At 41.8% G+C, this 13,855-nt stretch overlaps 1 protein-coding gene across 2 annotated transcripts in view; it reads left to right on the forward strand.

The window, feature by feature from the left end:
- The window catches only part of LONRF3 (LON peptidase N-terminal domain and ring finger 3), a 46,814-nt gene extending 34,669 nt beyond the window's left edge, over positions 1-12,145 (forward strand). Inside the window, exon 12 of one of the 2 annotated variants that reach the window (XM_064278716.1) lies at positions 213-12,145. In XM_064278716.1, coding sequence (XP_064134786.1) covers positions 213-368 — 156 coding nt within the window. In that variant the 3' untranslated portion in view covers positions 369-12,145. The remainder of the gene's footprint in view (positions 1-212) is intronic. The other variant, XM_023553867.2, reaches the window with a different exon arrangement.
- The last annotated feature ends 1,710 nt before the right edge of the window (positions 12,146-13,855 follow it).

Consider the following 13,855-nt stretch of genomic DNA (forward strand, 5'->3'; position numbering starts at 1 on the left):
CCTAGCTGCAAGGGAGTCTGGGAAATGTAGTCTTTATTCTGGGTGGCTACATGCCCAGCTAAAATAAGGAGAAAGTAGATATGGGGGCAATTAGTCTCTGCCACACACAGAAGCAGTTCCACCTGGGATGTTTACCTAGAGGCTTTGGAAATCTGCAGACTGATGTCACTTTCACGAAAATAGGGTGAACTCATTGTGTTTCTGTGTTGCAGATTAATCCAAATGGTCCAGCTTGGTGCTGGTGGATATTAGCGGTTCTCCCATTGGAAAGCCGAGCGCAGCTCCCATTCCTAGCGATGAGATCCTTAAAGGATAGACTGAATGGTATTCGGCGAGTCCTGGCTTTTATATCCCGAACTCAAAACTAGTAAAAGTGGATTGTGGAAGAGGAGCACCCACCCTCCCCACTACCCCAGGGGAGTTGTCTTGTAAATGTATATAATTGCAATAACATCTTTCCAGAAGGGAATATCAAACAGAGGTATTACCCCGCTGTTGTTCACAGGGATAAATTGAGCAGAAAGACCAAAAGTATGTGATCTGTTTGACAGTTGATGACTCAAGATGTTTTTGACATGCCACACTACTACATGGACAGCTGAGGTGTTTAAGAGCCTGGGAAAATTTTTTTTCCGTAAAATTTTCTGAAAGTTTGAAGTGATTTAGCTTGAATTTTCTTTCTTTCATAGATGAATGACTGTGTGGTTGAAATGTGAAGAAAAGATACTAATAATGTTGCTGCATTATTTCACTGACTTGAGGTCTCATTCCAAATGGGTCAGGTTTTATACAGCATTGTATCAAATAATTTTCAGCCTTCGGTTTTAGTAATTTATTTTTTGCACTACTGTATCCTTTTTTCTATACATGTATGTTTGTAACTATTTAAGTGTCCATTACTGAAAAGTCAGTTGCTTTATTTATTGGTGTGGTTTACTGTGGACAAATGACTGGGGGGTGGGGGAGAAGTAACAATACTAGAAATGTGCAGTTCTTGTTTTAACCATTTTTTACTGCATTTGATCCCAGTTCTGGGACCATGTTTCTGTCTGTCCAATTGAATGTTTAAAGGAAGTTCAGAATTCTGCTGAGATTATCATCTATCCTCACAGATTCCTTTTCTTTTTTTTTTCCAGTTTGAGTTCAACAATATAAGCTACTTATAGGATTTTGGCGTATAGATTGTGGAATGGGCCAAAGTAAAGTAAGATACTTGATTTTTCTGTGTGTTATACAGAACGAGACTGAAGGAATTAGTTTTCTGGACTGAAGAGCTGAATCAAAGGAGTATCTTTTATTGTAATATATTTATAAGCATCTATTTCAGCGACCTAATTATAAGTGTATTTCCTTTTTCCTAATGCAGTTAAGAATGGAGTTTTAGGCAGGATAATACTTAACCCTTCAGAGGGCATGGCGTCCGGTTTGGTACATCACAGCCTTGCCCAAGTAGCCTCCATACCCTACCTCTTCTCAGGGTTCTGAGTATGAAGACCTGGGCTACCATGAGGGGAAACACTTTTTATGAAGGACTGTTTGGATTTAAAACTCTAAAGCCAGATAGGATAGAACCCTTTACAAATCTTTTTAAAGGAACCAGGCAGTTAATAACATTATTTTGTCTAAACGCTGCCTTTTCTCCTGGTTGCAAGGAGCCAAAGATTTCAGTATAGGGAAAAAATAGAGGGTAAGGAGGTAAGAGTAAGCACTTATTTAACTTTCTTATTGCAAGTTTGATTCCTTAAGTGTTAGGAGAACCGGAAAAATACTAGGAGTGTGGGAATGTTATCTTGACAGAGTGAAAAGACCAGGGCAGAGAAGAAGTGAATTGTGCCGTTTGTTATGTTGGTACAATTATCCTCCCCCTATGTGATGTTGGACATCTGCAATGATATTAGTCACTCACAGCCCATTTGCTGTGTTAAGGTGAGAGGTTAATGCCTCAAGTAATCAGTCTGATTTATACCATCACCACCTGGGGCCAGAAACAAAAGTAAGAGTGAGGTAATTCAGACGATATAAAAGAGATTACATAAGTAAAAACAAATGATCTTTTTCTGAACCCCAAGTTCTTCATCTATAAAATGGTAGTGAGAAATTCGGCATATGGAGTTGCTATGAACATTAAATGAGATACTATATGTAAATCGCTTAGGACAGTGCCTAGCACATAGGAAACACTCAACAAATAATAGCTGTTATTATTCATAGTTGCAGAATATGACCAGGCTCCTGCATTTCCATAAAACATTCCCTTTACATGCAGTATCCACTGCTAGCCCCTTTATACGTGGTTGGGCAAATGCAGACTACTGATTTGATGATTGATATAACTTGATGATTGACAGATAATTTTTTTTTGGTGGGGGAGGGTCATGACTGCTTGGGAAAGTGAACATGCCAGCAAACTTTTCCCATCTCAGTAAGTCTAAAAAATAATTTTATTTGGAGGTCTAGAATTTCTGATAGAGTGGAATCCTTAAGCTCTAGGTCAATTAAAATAGCCAGCTCATTACTCCCTCCTCTCCAAAATGTATAGGTTGACATTCATGGCCATGCCATGATGAACGGATTTTACAACCTATGACTTTTGTGCCTAGTTCATGGTATTTGCTCAATGCTGTCCAAAAGTAACAGATTCACCAAAAATGTATTGAGAACCTACTGCCTACTAGGTACTAAGCCAAGTGATTTCACACACATAACCAAAAAACCAAACCCAGTGCCGTCGAGTCGATTCCGACTCATAGCGACCCTATAGGACAGAGTAGAACTGGCCCATAGGGTTTCCAAGGAACACCTGGCGGATTCGAACTGCAGACCTTTTGGTTAGCAGCCGTAGCACTTAACCACTATGCCACCAGGGTTTCCTTCACACACGTGGGCTCCTTAAATCATTTATTTTTCACACCAACCCTGTGAGAGCAGTTTTTATTCCCATATTATAGATGAAAAAACTGAGGCTCCACAAAGTTCAATACTTCTTGGCCCAGGTAATATAGTCAATCAGTAAGAGGCTAGGCTTGATCTTGAACCCATTACTTTGCAGATTTTTAGTATTTCTAAATAGTTTGCATTACACAGAATTTTGTTAAACATGCCATGGTAATCAGATCACCAAGGAATCCTGGAAGGTCACAATGAGAAATTTCAAGTTCAGGAAAATTCGACGACTCAACACATCTCTACTAATCTAAGTAGAAAGGGAGGTTTGATTTCTTAATAAAATTCCACATCAGAGAATGCTTCACCTTGGTAAGTGAGTACCCAACTGCAGCCAATGTAGGTCTTGGCTAGCCGGAATTGCACTTTACTCTCTCAGTAGCCTAGATACATGTTTGGGTTGTTGTAGAGCAAGACTTTGTTTCGGTAGCAGTGTGAGGCAGTATGCAAGGCTAAGCCTTGGCTTTCTTTGGGATGTACTTGAATTGGACATGAACATTCTGAACACTTGTAAATGAGTTCTGCTGCACAGCTTGAAAAGACACAAAGCTAAATATAGACCAGAAGGACAAGACTCTCCCCTTGTTAGATTGTGCTGTTTATTTGGTTAGTTTTCCTGTTTATCATGACTGACCCAGTCTTTTCCTAGTAGGTTATTTTATGTATATAAAAACCCAGTGCCGTCGAATCGATTCTGATATGTATATATATATGTGTGTATATATAAACCAGGTACCGGGCAGATAGCATGCCTTTCTGCTTTGTACCATACTACTGCTGCTAGCTAATAACCAGCAAAATGTAGAAAATGAAAAACCTAATTTTCTGTAGGCAACTTGGAGAAAACAGTTTTCCTTTTCCAGAGGCCGACTGCTTCTAGCCCGGTGTTGCCTTAGCAGCAAGGGGCTAGTCAAGTCACCACACTTGCAGCACTTCCAGCTCTGCCTGTGGATCTGGCCTGAGCTCAGATAATCCCCTGTGACTGGCCACTGGAGTGGTGGAGCTCCAAGGCTAGTTCACAGCACCCAGAGGTCTCTTACTGTCAACAGATAGAGTGCTGTTGATGGACTGGAATCCATTGTGGAGTGCTACCCCACCTCACCTCCATTTTCAAGATGGGAGTTTTATTCAGGGGCTCATTCCTAGAGTTCCCAACATGTTGACTTCGCATCTGTTTCCGTTTACAAAGGCAGAATCATGGTAGAGGTGTGTAACGATGATGCAAATGGAAGGTAGCCCAAATAATGGCAAAGGGCAGGTTTTCAGCCCATTCTTTGGCCTGTGGAAGGAGGTTTTGATGTATGGTGGAGACAGTTCTGAAATGCAGCCAACTGTATAGGTTCCAATTTATGCCCCTTCCTGAGTTTAGCAAAAAGGAAGGAAAAAGAGCCATGTAACATATACACATTCAATTCATCATGTACACATTCAATTCATCTTACAATGATAGCTCCAACATATCACACTGTTCAACTGTTAAAATAGTCTGGGTTACACACATCCAGAGCTTAAATGAAGAAATATTTGCTTACAAATGAGTGTTTCCAAACACGCTCACTAAGTTAACTTTCAGAGAGAAGTGCCTGTAATCTCTGTTCCTGGTTGTCATTTTAAAGCTTTCGCTCCATGACTCTGTAGCCATTTAAAGATTTTTTGCAGCAAATGTGATTAACTGAAGTTTACAAAGCAACGCTGTAGCTTATGCATCATTTTACAAGTTGATTAGCAGTTATTGTCAGCGCAACAACAGTAAACAACAAAAAGAGAAAATAGGTCGATGTGGCATCATAGGCTTATCTTAGGTAAACTAGTTTCATCATTTTATGCAGGTTCTCAGTAATGCCAGGATTAAAATATCAAGTAAGCCATTTAAACAGCGGCAAATGTGTATGTGTTTGTTATTGTATTTGTTTGTTAAGCAGCCATTTTACTCTTGCACTGTAATGAATTGAAGGGGAATTAAGAAAATGCTCCCCCCATATTGCTCTTCAACTACCTCTATATGCTTGATTTCTTTTTAGAATTTCCCTTCATCAAAATCTGTACAAAAAAAGTTTCAGCTCATCTATGTTGTAATAACAACGTGATATAGACAGTCTCTGTGAAAAGTCATTTGTCCATTAAAAGAGTTTCCTGTTGTCTGATTTTGTATCTAACAAAACTGTGCTTATACCTTAGGGCAACCCAGATAGCTTCGATGTCATTTTTTTAAGAAGCTGAATAGAAAGAAAAGCTATTGGAATGTCTGCTTTGTTTTTGTGTCCTATTGGTTGTAACACATTTGATCAGACAATTCCTTGCAAGGAAATAGACCTGTGCTCGGACAGCAAGCTCTTCTGTATGCAAGCACTGAGGCAGGTGTGAACTGATTAATGTGACTGGTGTGTTTTGAAAAGCTGACCATGAACTGAGTGTTTAAAAAAAAACTGAGAAAAGCTTGTGAAAGAATTATGTTGAAGGATTTTTTTTCAAGTAAATAATGAGCCCCTAGTTTATTTGTAAATCCAAGCATTCATATATTGAGTTTGCTTAAAGCAAAGCACACTGCCTACTCTGTTTTCTTTGGCATTATAAAGTGTTCATGAAAGCAAATTACATGGTTTGTATTGGTTGTTTTTGGTTTCTGTTAAATGGTTTCTCAACAATATGCTAAAGCTAAGGCCTGAAGCATGAACCTTCTGATAGGAAAATTGGTAAAAGTTGATTGGGAAAATGAGTGATATGTTAACCAAGCTGACTTCAGCAAGAGAGCTTCAGAAATACCCCATCTTCCCTACACTACTGTTTTTCATCTCATGACATTGACGACTTTCTACAAGTTCTGTTTTACCACCGAGGGGGGAAAAAGACAGAAATGGGGCAATTAAAAAAAACGGTAGCAAATTCTACTTGGGCCTGACCTTGTTTTGCGTAACAGGATCTTTGGGGTAATTGAGAAAAATCAGAACTCCTGCCCAACTAGGCCCCAGAGGGAATTGTTGGCTTTGTTGGATTTGCCATTCTGTGCCCAGTCTGCCACTGTCCAGTTCTCACAAGATAGAGTATACTTCAGCCAAAGGCACAATCTTCCAAGAAGTCATTCTGTCCAGAATGCCTGTCTCACTTTCTCTGTGGAGAACTGGATTGGACTGTCTAGAAAGAAACAAGAGGGTCCTATTTGCAGTTGTTCCCCAGGCCTTGAGCAAAGCCAAAGCCAACACTTTCTGCTTGCTCTCCTCTGAGATCCATCCTGGCTCCTTTGATTTTTGCAGGGCCAAAGATGCCTCCCTAAAAGGTGCTCTCAGTCACAAAATGAGATTTGAGCAGAAGAAGGGAAGAAAAATGCCCTAAACCCACAGGCTTCCAGAAGTCTAAACTTTTCCCTTCCTCTCTTGTTTTATGATTTCTTCACTCCCAGAAGGGGCTGATTTGAGATGGGGAGGGTCTGGTGTCAATCCTCCCTGTATTGCGTTCTTTCAAATAATGCAAAAACTTCCCAGCCAGGCCTGTCTGTGATCAGCTCGATGTGGAGCTATGCCTCGTCAAAATAGACAAGTGCAGGCTCCAAGGAGCCATGCCTGTGTATCTGTGAGCCCATTTCTCCCACCCTTTTCAGTTTTCTGTTTCTAATCTCCCTATTTCAACCTATGTATGCCTTGACAGGCCATCCATGTTTAGTCTCCGCTTTTTTTTACACGTATTAGCAAATGCCATTGTTGTATTAGAAAGCCCTGGGCGGGGGTGGGACCCTTTCCTCCATTTATGGACGTGCAGACCACCCCCCCCCAAATTGCACCCCTTCCAGTAAGTCAATGTCAACAATTTCTGGATACACAAGTGCAGCAAAAGTAAGTCTCAGGATAGCCCACTTGCCCTAAACCCAGTTTTGCTATAAAAATCTCTCCAGTTTTAGAGGTACATTACGGGACTATTCAATACAGTCATGGGAACAGGGGAGATGACTTCACCTTTGGCCCATCAGGATGTCCATTGTAACTCCTAGCATGCAACTCTACATTCTCAGGACCACGTGTTCCTCCCACAAGTCCAAATGAGCTCTTTCAGAAGAGAAACAGTGGATAGGGTTGGAGGAGTCTTAGGTCTACAAGTGGAGTTAAGCTTTTCTTCTTAGGGTGGTCTACAGTGATGAGTTTCTCTTGTAGGGAAGGAAGGAGGGAGGGGGTTATGGAAATGGCTAATCATGACAACTGAAAACAAAACAAAACAAAACAAAAAAACCCATTGCCTTCGAGTCAATTCGGACTCATAGCAACCCTCTAGGACAGAGTAGAACTTCCCCATAGGGTTTCCAAGGCTGTAATCTTTTGGTTAGCAGCTGAGTGCTTAACCACTGCACCACCAGAGTTCCTTAAGGCAACCAAAGTGGTTTCCTTTTCATCTCTTTGTGGACAGAACATACATTCTCTTCCCATATTGACTGTGGACTTGATAACTCATCCTGAATGGGGATGTCACTTATGCCCAAACCAAGACTCCAGCCCTGGCTTTAGGAAATACGGGTCATATTCTAGATGACTAAACAATGGCACAGGGTGGTTATGTTATTTGTCTACGGCCATATTCCAGTGTGATTCCAGAGCCCACACTCTTACCCACTATTACAGGCTGCCCGACATGAGGTGCCACAAAACAACTGAGGTCCTAGATACCTTGGGGGAAACTTTCAATATTAACGCAGCAAAACCACAGCAACAGCAGCCACCATTTGCTGATTGTTAATTATGTGCTGGGCACTGTGCTAAGCATTATCCAGTCCTGAGGTAGGTGCTGTTATTACCCATCTTTACAGATAAGGATATTGTGGATCAGAAAAATAAAGTGACCTGTTCAAGGTCAGAAAGGTAGGAAGCAGGGAGACTGGGAATGGAATCCAGGATGTCTGATGAGTTAGACTCATGAAGTCTGCCATTCTCCTCACTTCTTGGGCCTTGATTCCTGTGTCCTAACATACTGTTTCTAATTCTAGTCTCCTAAGTACTTCCTCTTCTGTCTTTGGAGCCCTCCTCCATGAGGGACTGTCTTTTAATGACTACAAACTCAGGGGCCCCACAATTGCCAACACAGTTTGTCCAGCTCACTCTACCCTCTGCCTGCCACTACTTTGAATATTCTTGTGTCACTGGAAAAAAAAGAGTGTAGATTTGGAGACTAAAAAGATAAAGGAGAAAGTTAGAATGCTGAAACCCATAGTCCTAGAGTCATATCTAGAGCAGGATGAAACTTTAGGAGATCATTTATCCCAGCGTCCAGCTTTCAGCTAGGTAAGTGTTATGGTCCCCATTTTGCAGATAAGAGAACTGGTTGAGCAAGTGTTCAAAGTCATTCCATGAGTTAGTGACCAAAATGGGGCAACAGCCTAATATTTGATGCACATTCTACATTCTAAAGGGTCGCTGTGAGTCGGAATCAACTCGACGGCAGTAGTGGGTTGGGTCTACATTCTAGGGGAAACTCATGACTGCTCCCTCCTCAGTCCATGAATGTTCTGATGGGGGGCTTCTTGGAGATGGCGCTTTCATGGGGAAGAACAAAGAATTTTTTTAAAGCAGCTGTGGCCTGTTTGGAAAGGCCCCTTTGGGGGACCCGATTTTCCTCTTTAGGTTGATTCTCTGTTCTAGGAGCTTTTCTCTTACACAACCTGCTGCTTGGGAAAAACCTCCGCCCCCACACCATCTACAGAAGCTTGTGTTTGATGGATTTGAGGAGTGTTACTTTAGGCTGTGCAAGAGGAATCCTTGGGAATCATGCCTTCTAGCTCAGATACCCCTCACCCCCAATCATTCAGGCAATTCATGGAGAGATTTGGGACCAGTATCCCAGTAGGAATAAAGAATAGCACATGAATCAGGTTTTTGGGATCATGATCCAGCAGAGAGAGCTCTGCAACCTACGATGCTTCCCACTCCATCCGTCCGTCCGTCCATCCGCCCACCCGTCCATCCATCCATCCATCCACATCCATGTCATCAATCAAAAATTAATAAAGTATAGTGGTTGCGAGCATGGATTCTCTGTTTAGGATAGAATCTTGCTCCCACCACTTACTACCTATGTGACTATAATGATATCACAATGTCTCTATACCTCAGTTTCCACATCTGTAAAATGGGAGTAATAATAGTAATGACCTCATGGACCTGTTGTGTGATGGTTAAATGAGATGATGTTTATCAATCTTCGGCTCATAGCACTCAATAAGTTCTAGCTATAATTATTAATCGTATTTTAGATGCCAGGCTTCCCCTCATCATTTGGATTTGAGTAAATATGGCCCTTTGTGGCAGGCCATCAAAACATATTCAGCCTTGTTTTTCAAAGGGCAGATAGATCATCAAAAGCTTTCCTATAATTAAAAAAAAGACATTTATTATCTTGTTTACTAGGAAGACCAGAAGCAAGAGATTTCGCGGCTAGTTCAATGATCCCATCAAATGCCTGGTCTCTATCTTTCCTGAATGTTTTTTAAACTCCTTAATGAAACAGCTTCATAAGGAAAAGAAGGCAGTCAACTCAGTTCCACTTGGAACCAGATGTCTGAGAAGGAGGCTGTTTGTTGGCTACCATCTCTACAGGGCCATAAATTCACAGATGAAGGAATTTTTTAAGTGGGAAATGGGCCTTCTAGTGCTCATGCCTATCTCAAAATTCAGATGCGAGGATGTTCACCAGGCCTGTAGGAACTGCAGGAAATGAAGGCTCAGCTACAGTGATAATTCCTAGTCCAGGCATTAACAGCTCCAATTAATTCACTTATTAATGGAACATACATTTACAGGACACATTGGATACTAGACATCGGGCTACAGAAAGGAATACAACACTGCCTTTAAGAGGCTCAGCCTAGGGAAGAAAACACATTGCACAGCAAATGATGGTAGCTCAGAGGAAAGACACCTAATCTTGTTGTGGCGGGGGGGACGGATGTTCAGAAAAGATTTCCTGGATAAGGTGACGTAGGAACTGAATCCTGAAGGATGAGAAGTCTTTGAGCACAAAGAGTGGGGTGTGGTTGAAGAACATGCCAGGCGGTGAGAGCAACATGTGAGAAACTCTGATGGTCCGTAGAGAGAGCATTGACTAGTCACGTGGGACACTGTGAGCAGAGTACAGGACCCAAGGCATGGTAGTTCCTGACAGGGAAGCAGGGTCCAGTTTCTCACAATATTTTTTTTAATCCTGATTGAAACTGCCAGCTAGTCTCAGATGAGGCCTTAGAGCAGGTTTCTGGGTGATGGGGAGGGGGCTGGCGTACAAGAGCCCAGCTTGCTGGCCAAGTCAGAGTTCATTGGGTAGCCACCATGGGTGTCTTCAACACTGCCCAGTGGAGGACTGAAGTTTGATGTTGGATCCAGGAGGTCCCTTAATGTTTGGACCAGAGGAAGAGAAGTGGGAATTGATGGGATGGGCATTTCTCTTTCTTCCTTCCTTTCTTTTTTCTCAATTGTGGTGAAAATATACACAACAACATTCACCAATTCAACAATTTCTACATGTACAATTCATGGACGTTAATTATATTCTTCAAGTTGTACAACCATTCTCGCTATCCTTTTCTAAATCATTCCACCACCATTAACATAAATTCAATGCTTCCTAAGCAAAAACTCCCCCCTTCAGGATGGGCATTTTTTGAGCTGTGATTGGAGTGCTCAGAAACAGGGAGGCCAGATGTGGAAGGGAGAAAGGAAGGAGTTGACATGACTGGAGTAAAGGGTTATGATTTATAAGACCTGGAGGCTTTGGGAAAATAGACCCAGATAAATCTCTTCACCCTGATCAACCACACACGAACTAGTGTACTGGATCGTGGCGTGCTGGAGCTGGCTCATACTGGTTTGTGAAAGCCAATTGTTAAAATTTCAGGAAATTTGCAAGCCTGTTGTTAAATACAACCATTATTGAAAAAAGAAATTATATAAACTTATGATTAAATAATACATGTAAAACAAAGCTAATAAATATTCAGAACTTATCACTTTCTAACTATTGTACTACATTCTGCTGTTTTCTATACACTTGAAATGATTTGTGTCTATTGTATCTATATGGTGAAAATACTATAGAATGGCATACTGCTGAATATCTCTTTCCAACTCCCTGTTCAGTGACGTAAGGTTGGTAGCTTCAAATCAGCCATGATGGAAGTATTTACACCACACTAGAAATTAGCTCCCAATCTCCAGAGAACTGTTTGTTACACTTTACCAGCACATCTCTTGCCTTTTCCCTTTCTCTCTGTAAGCTCTACCTCCGATGTCAATTGCTGTTTCCAGGAAAAAGCAACCCTGAAAACGAATTCATGTGGACATTTAATGTGCTAGGAGCCCAGCTTTCTGGATCTGGCTTTTAGATAATTAATTTACATTTTAGCAGGGTTTTTCTGGAGATGTTATGATGGTGTGATTAAAAGATCTTTTTGGACCAGCCTTTTAAGAGGCTGTCGAAATGTATATAATAGGCAACAATGTCCTATGCTTTAGTTTAAGGTCATCCCTACACACCCAGCTCCTTCAAACCACAAGAATGAAACTATTCTCCCTTCTAGGATTTTGGTGGAATTAAGCAGTTAAATCCCTTATGTTCATCCCACTAAGGTCAGGACAAAATGGAGTTATAGAGCCCCAGCTTAGAGTCTCCACACTAAAGAGGTTTCCTTCACTGCCACTGTTGTTGTTAGCTGCTGCCAAGCTGGCCCCTGACTCTTGGCGACTCCATGCACAACAGAACAAGATGCTGCCTGGCCCTGCATCATCCCCATGATTGGCTGGGGATTGGATCGTTGTGATCCATGGGGTTTTACTGGCTGATCACTAGGTCTTTCTTCCTTTCTTCCGAGCCCATTTTATCCTAGAAGCTCTGTTGAAACCTGTTCAGCATCACAACACACAAACCTCCGCTGACAGATGGGTGTTGGCTGCACATGAGGTGCATTGGCAGGGAATCGAACCAGGGACTCCCACATGGAAGGTGAGAATTCTACCACTGAACTACCACTGCCTCATTGCACTACCACTACACAAGTGTTGGTGTTAGTTGTTAGCTGCCATGCAGCCGATTCTGACTCATGGTGACCCCATGTGTGCAGAGGAGAACTGCTCCATAGGATTTTCAAGTCTGTGACCTTTTGGAAGCAGATCGCCAGGCCTTTCTCCCAAGGTGCCTCTGGATGGGTTTGAACTGCCAACCTTTCGGTTAGTACTCCAGTGCTTAACTATTTGCACTACCCAGGGGTAAGTAATAATAATAATTAATACTATAATTATAGTTAGCAGCAGCTGATATATATTGAGTGGTTACTATGTGCCAAGCAAAGTGCTCTTTAACACAACAGTCCTCTAAGGCAAGTGCGATTTATTGTCCCCATTTGTAGAAGACAAAACTGAAGCTCAGAGATGTGATGGAACTTCCAAAGGGATAGAGCAATCAAGCAGTGGAGGGGGATAAGAACTTAGGGAGTCTTTTTCCAGAGTGCTCATTCCTCACCAAGGAGGAGATTTCCTCCCACTGAAGCTGGACTCATAGCTCTTCCCACGGCTAGACTCAGGTTCATCCTCTGCTCTCTCTGGCCAGCCTTTTTCCTCTCACTGTCTGTTGCAGACCAGCACACCTGGTGGCTTTGATGCATGGCTGAACTTGACTGTTAAGTGAGAACATCTTAGAAGCTGAGAAAGTTTCATACCATTTCCATTGTATGATCCTCCCACTATACTAAAACAAACAAAAACAAAATAACAAGGAAGTGTCAAGATAAGCTTACAAAATTTATGGTAACACGTTCACGCATTTGATATAGAGTGGTTTGATACAACCTAATTCTGCTATTCACAGAATAAATACTGGATGTACTACACTATATGCGACACTACTATCCACCTGTCAGTTTATCATACTGTGGTGGCTTGCATGTTGATATGATACTGGGAGCTATGCCACCAGTATTTCAAATATCAGTGGGGTCACCCATGGTGGACAGGTTTCAGTGGAGCTTACAGGCTAAGACAGACTAGGAAGACAGGCCTGGTGATCTACTTCCAAAAATTAGCCAATGAAAACCCTACGGATCACAATAGAATATTGCCCGATATAGTGCTGGAAGATGAATCCCCTAGGTTGGAAGACACTCAAAATACACAGTGGCTGCAACAACAAACTTGAGCATATTAACAATTGTGAGGATGGCACAGGATCGGGCAACATTTCATTCTGTAGTACATGGGGTTGCCATGAGTCAGCGCCAGCTTAATGACAACTAACAATAACAACATATGCAGTGTGGTCCTGAAAATGGTACACAAATTTAAAAAGTTGTATGATGAATGTTGTCTTTGTCCAATCCTGTCTATGAATCTCTTGGAATGTATGAAAGATAGCCTCATTGTGAGAGAACCTCAAACATCGAGGCCCATCATGAATGTAAGGCCTTGGTCAAATGGCTATTCCAGCTTTCCCTCTCCTTGTTTTGTCCTGACATGGTTTCCTACAGCAGAGGGCCCCCTCCAAGTACAGTTAGCTCTACTTGGTTTCACAGCACTGACTCTAGCAGTAACTATCAAAGGGGCATACAAGCTTGAAAGTCTTTTTTAGCAAAGACAGCCATGACCCTTTTAGTCTCTTCCTATGTCCTGGTTTTTTGGTAGTCTTGGCAGACGGCTTAATCTACTTTCGTTGTTCTTTGTTGTCACTACATTTCACTGGTTATCACAAATATTGTGTCGCACACAGACTAAAGAAAACTATGTATCTGCTCTCCACAAAAAGGCACAGATACACACACAGATACATACACATACTATTTTGCACACACTTTGCATACAGTTCACAGACCTCCTGAATCAACTGAAGCCCGTCCATGTACTTTCAGTATAAGAATTCTCAACACACTGAAGTCCACAGTCCTTAGTAGGAGGTTCTG

This window comes from Loxodonta africana, chromosome X, assembly GCF_030014295.1.
Source record: "Loxodonta africana isolate mLoxAfr1 chromosome X, mLoxAfr1.hap2, whole genome shotgun sequence".
In the NCBI taxonomy this organism is placed as follows: Eukaryota; Metazoa; Chordata; class Mammalia; order Proboscidea; family Elephantidae; genus Loxodonta; species Loxodonta africana.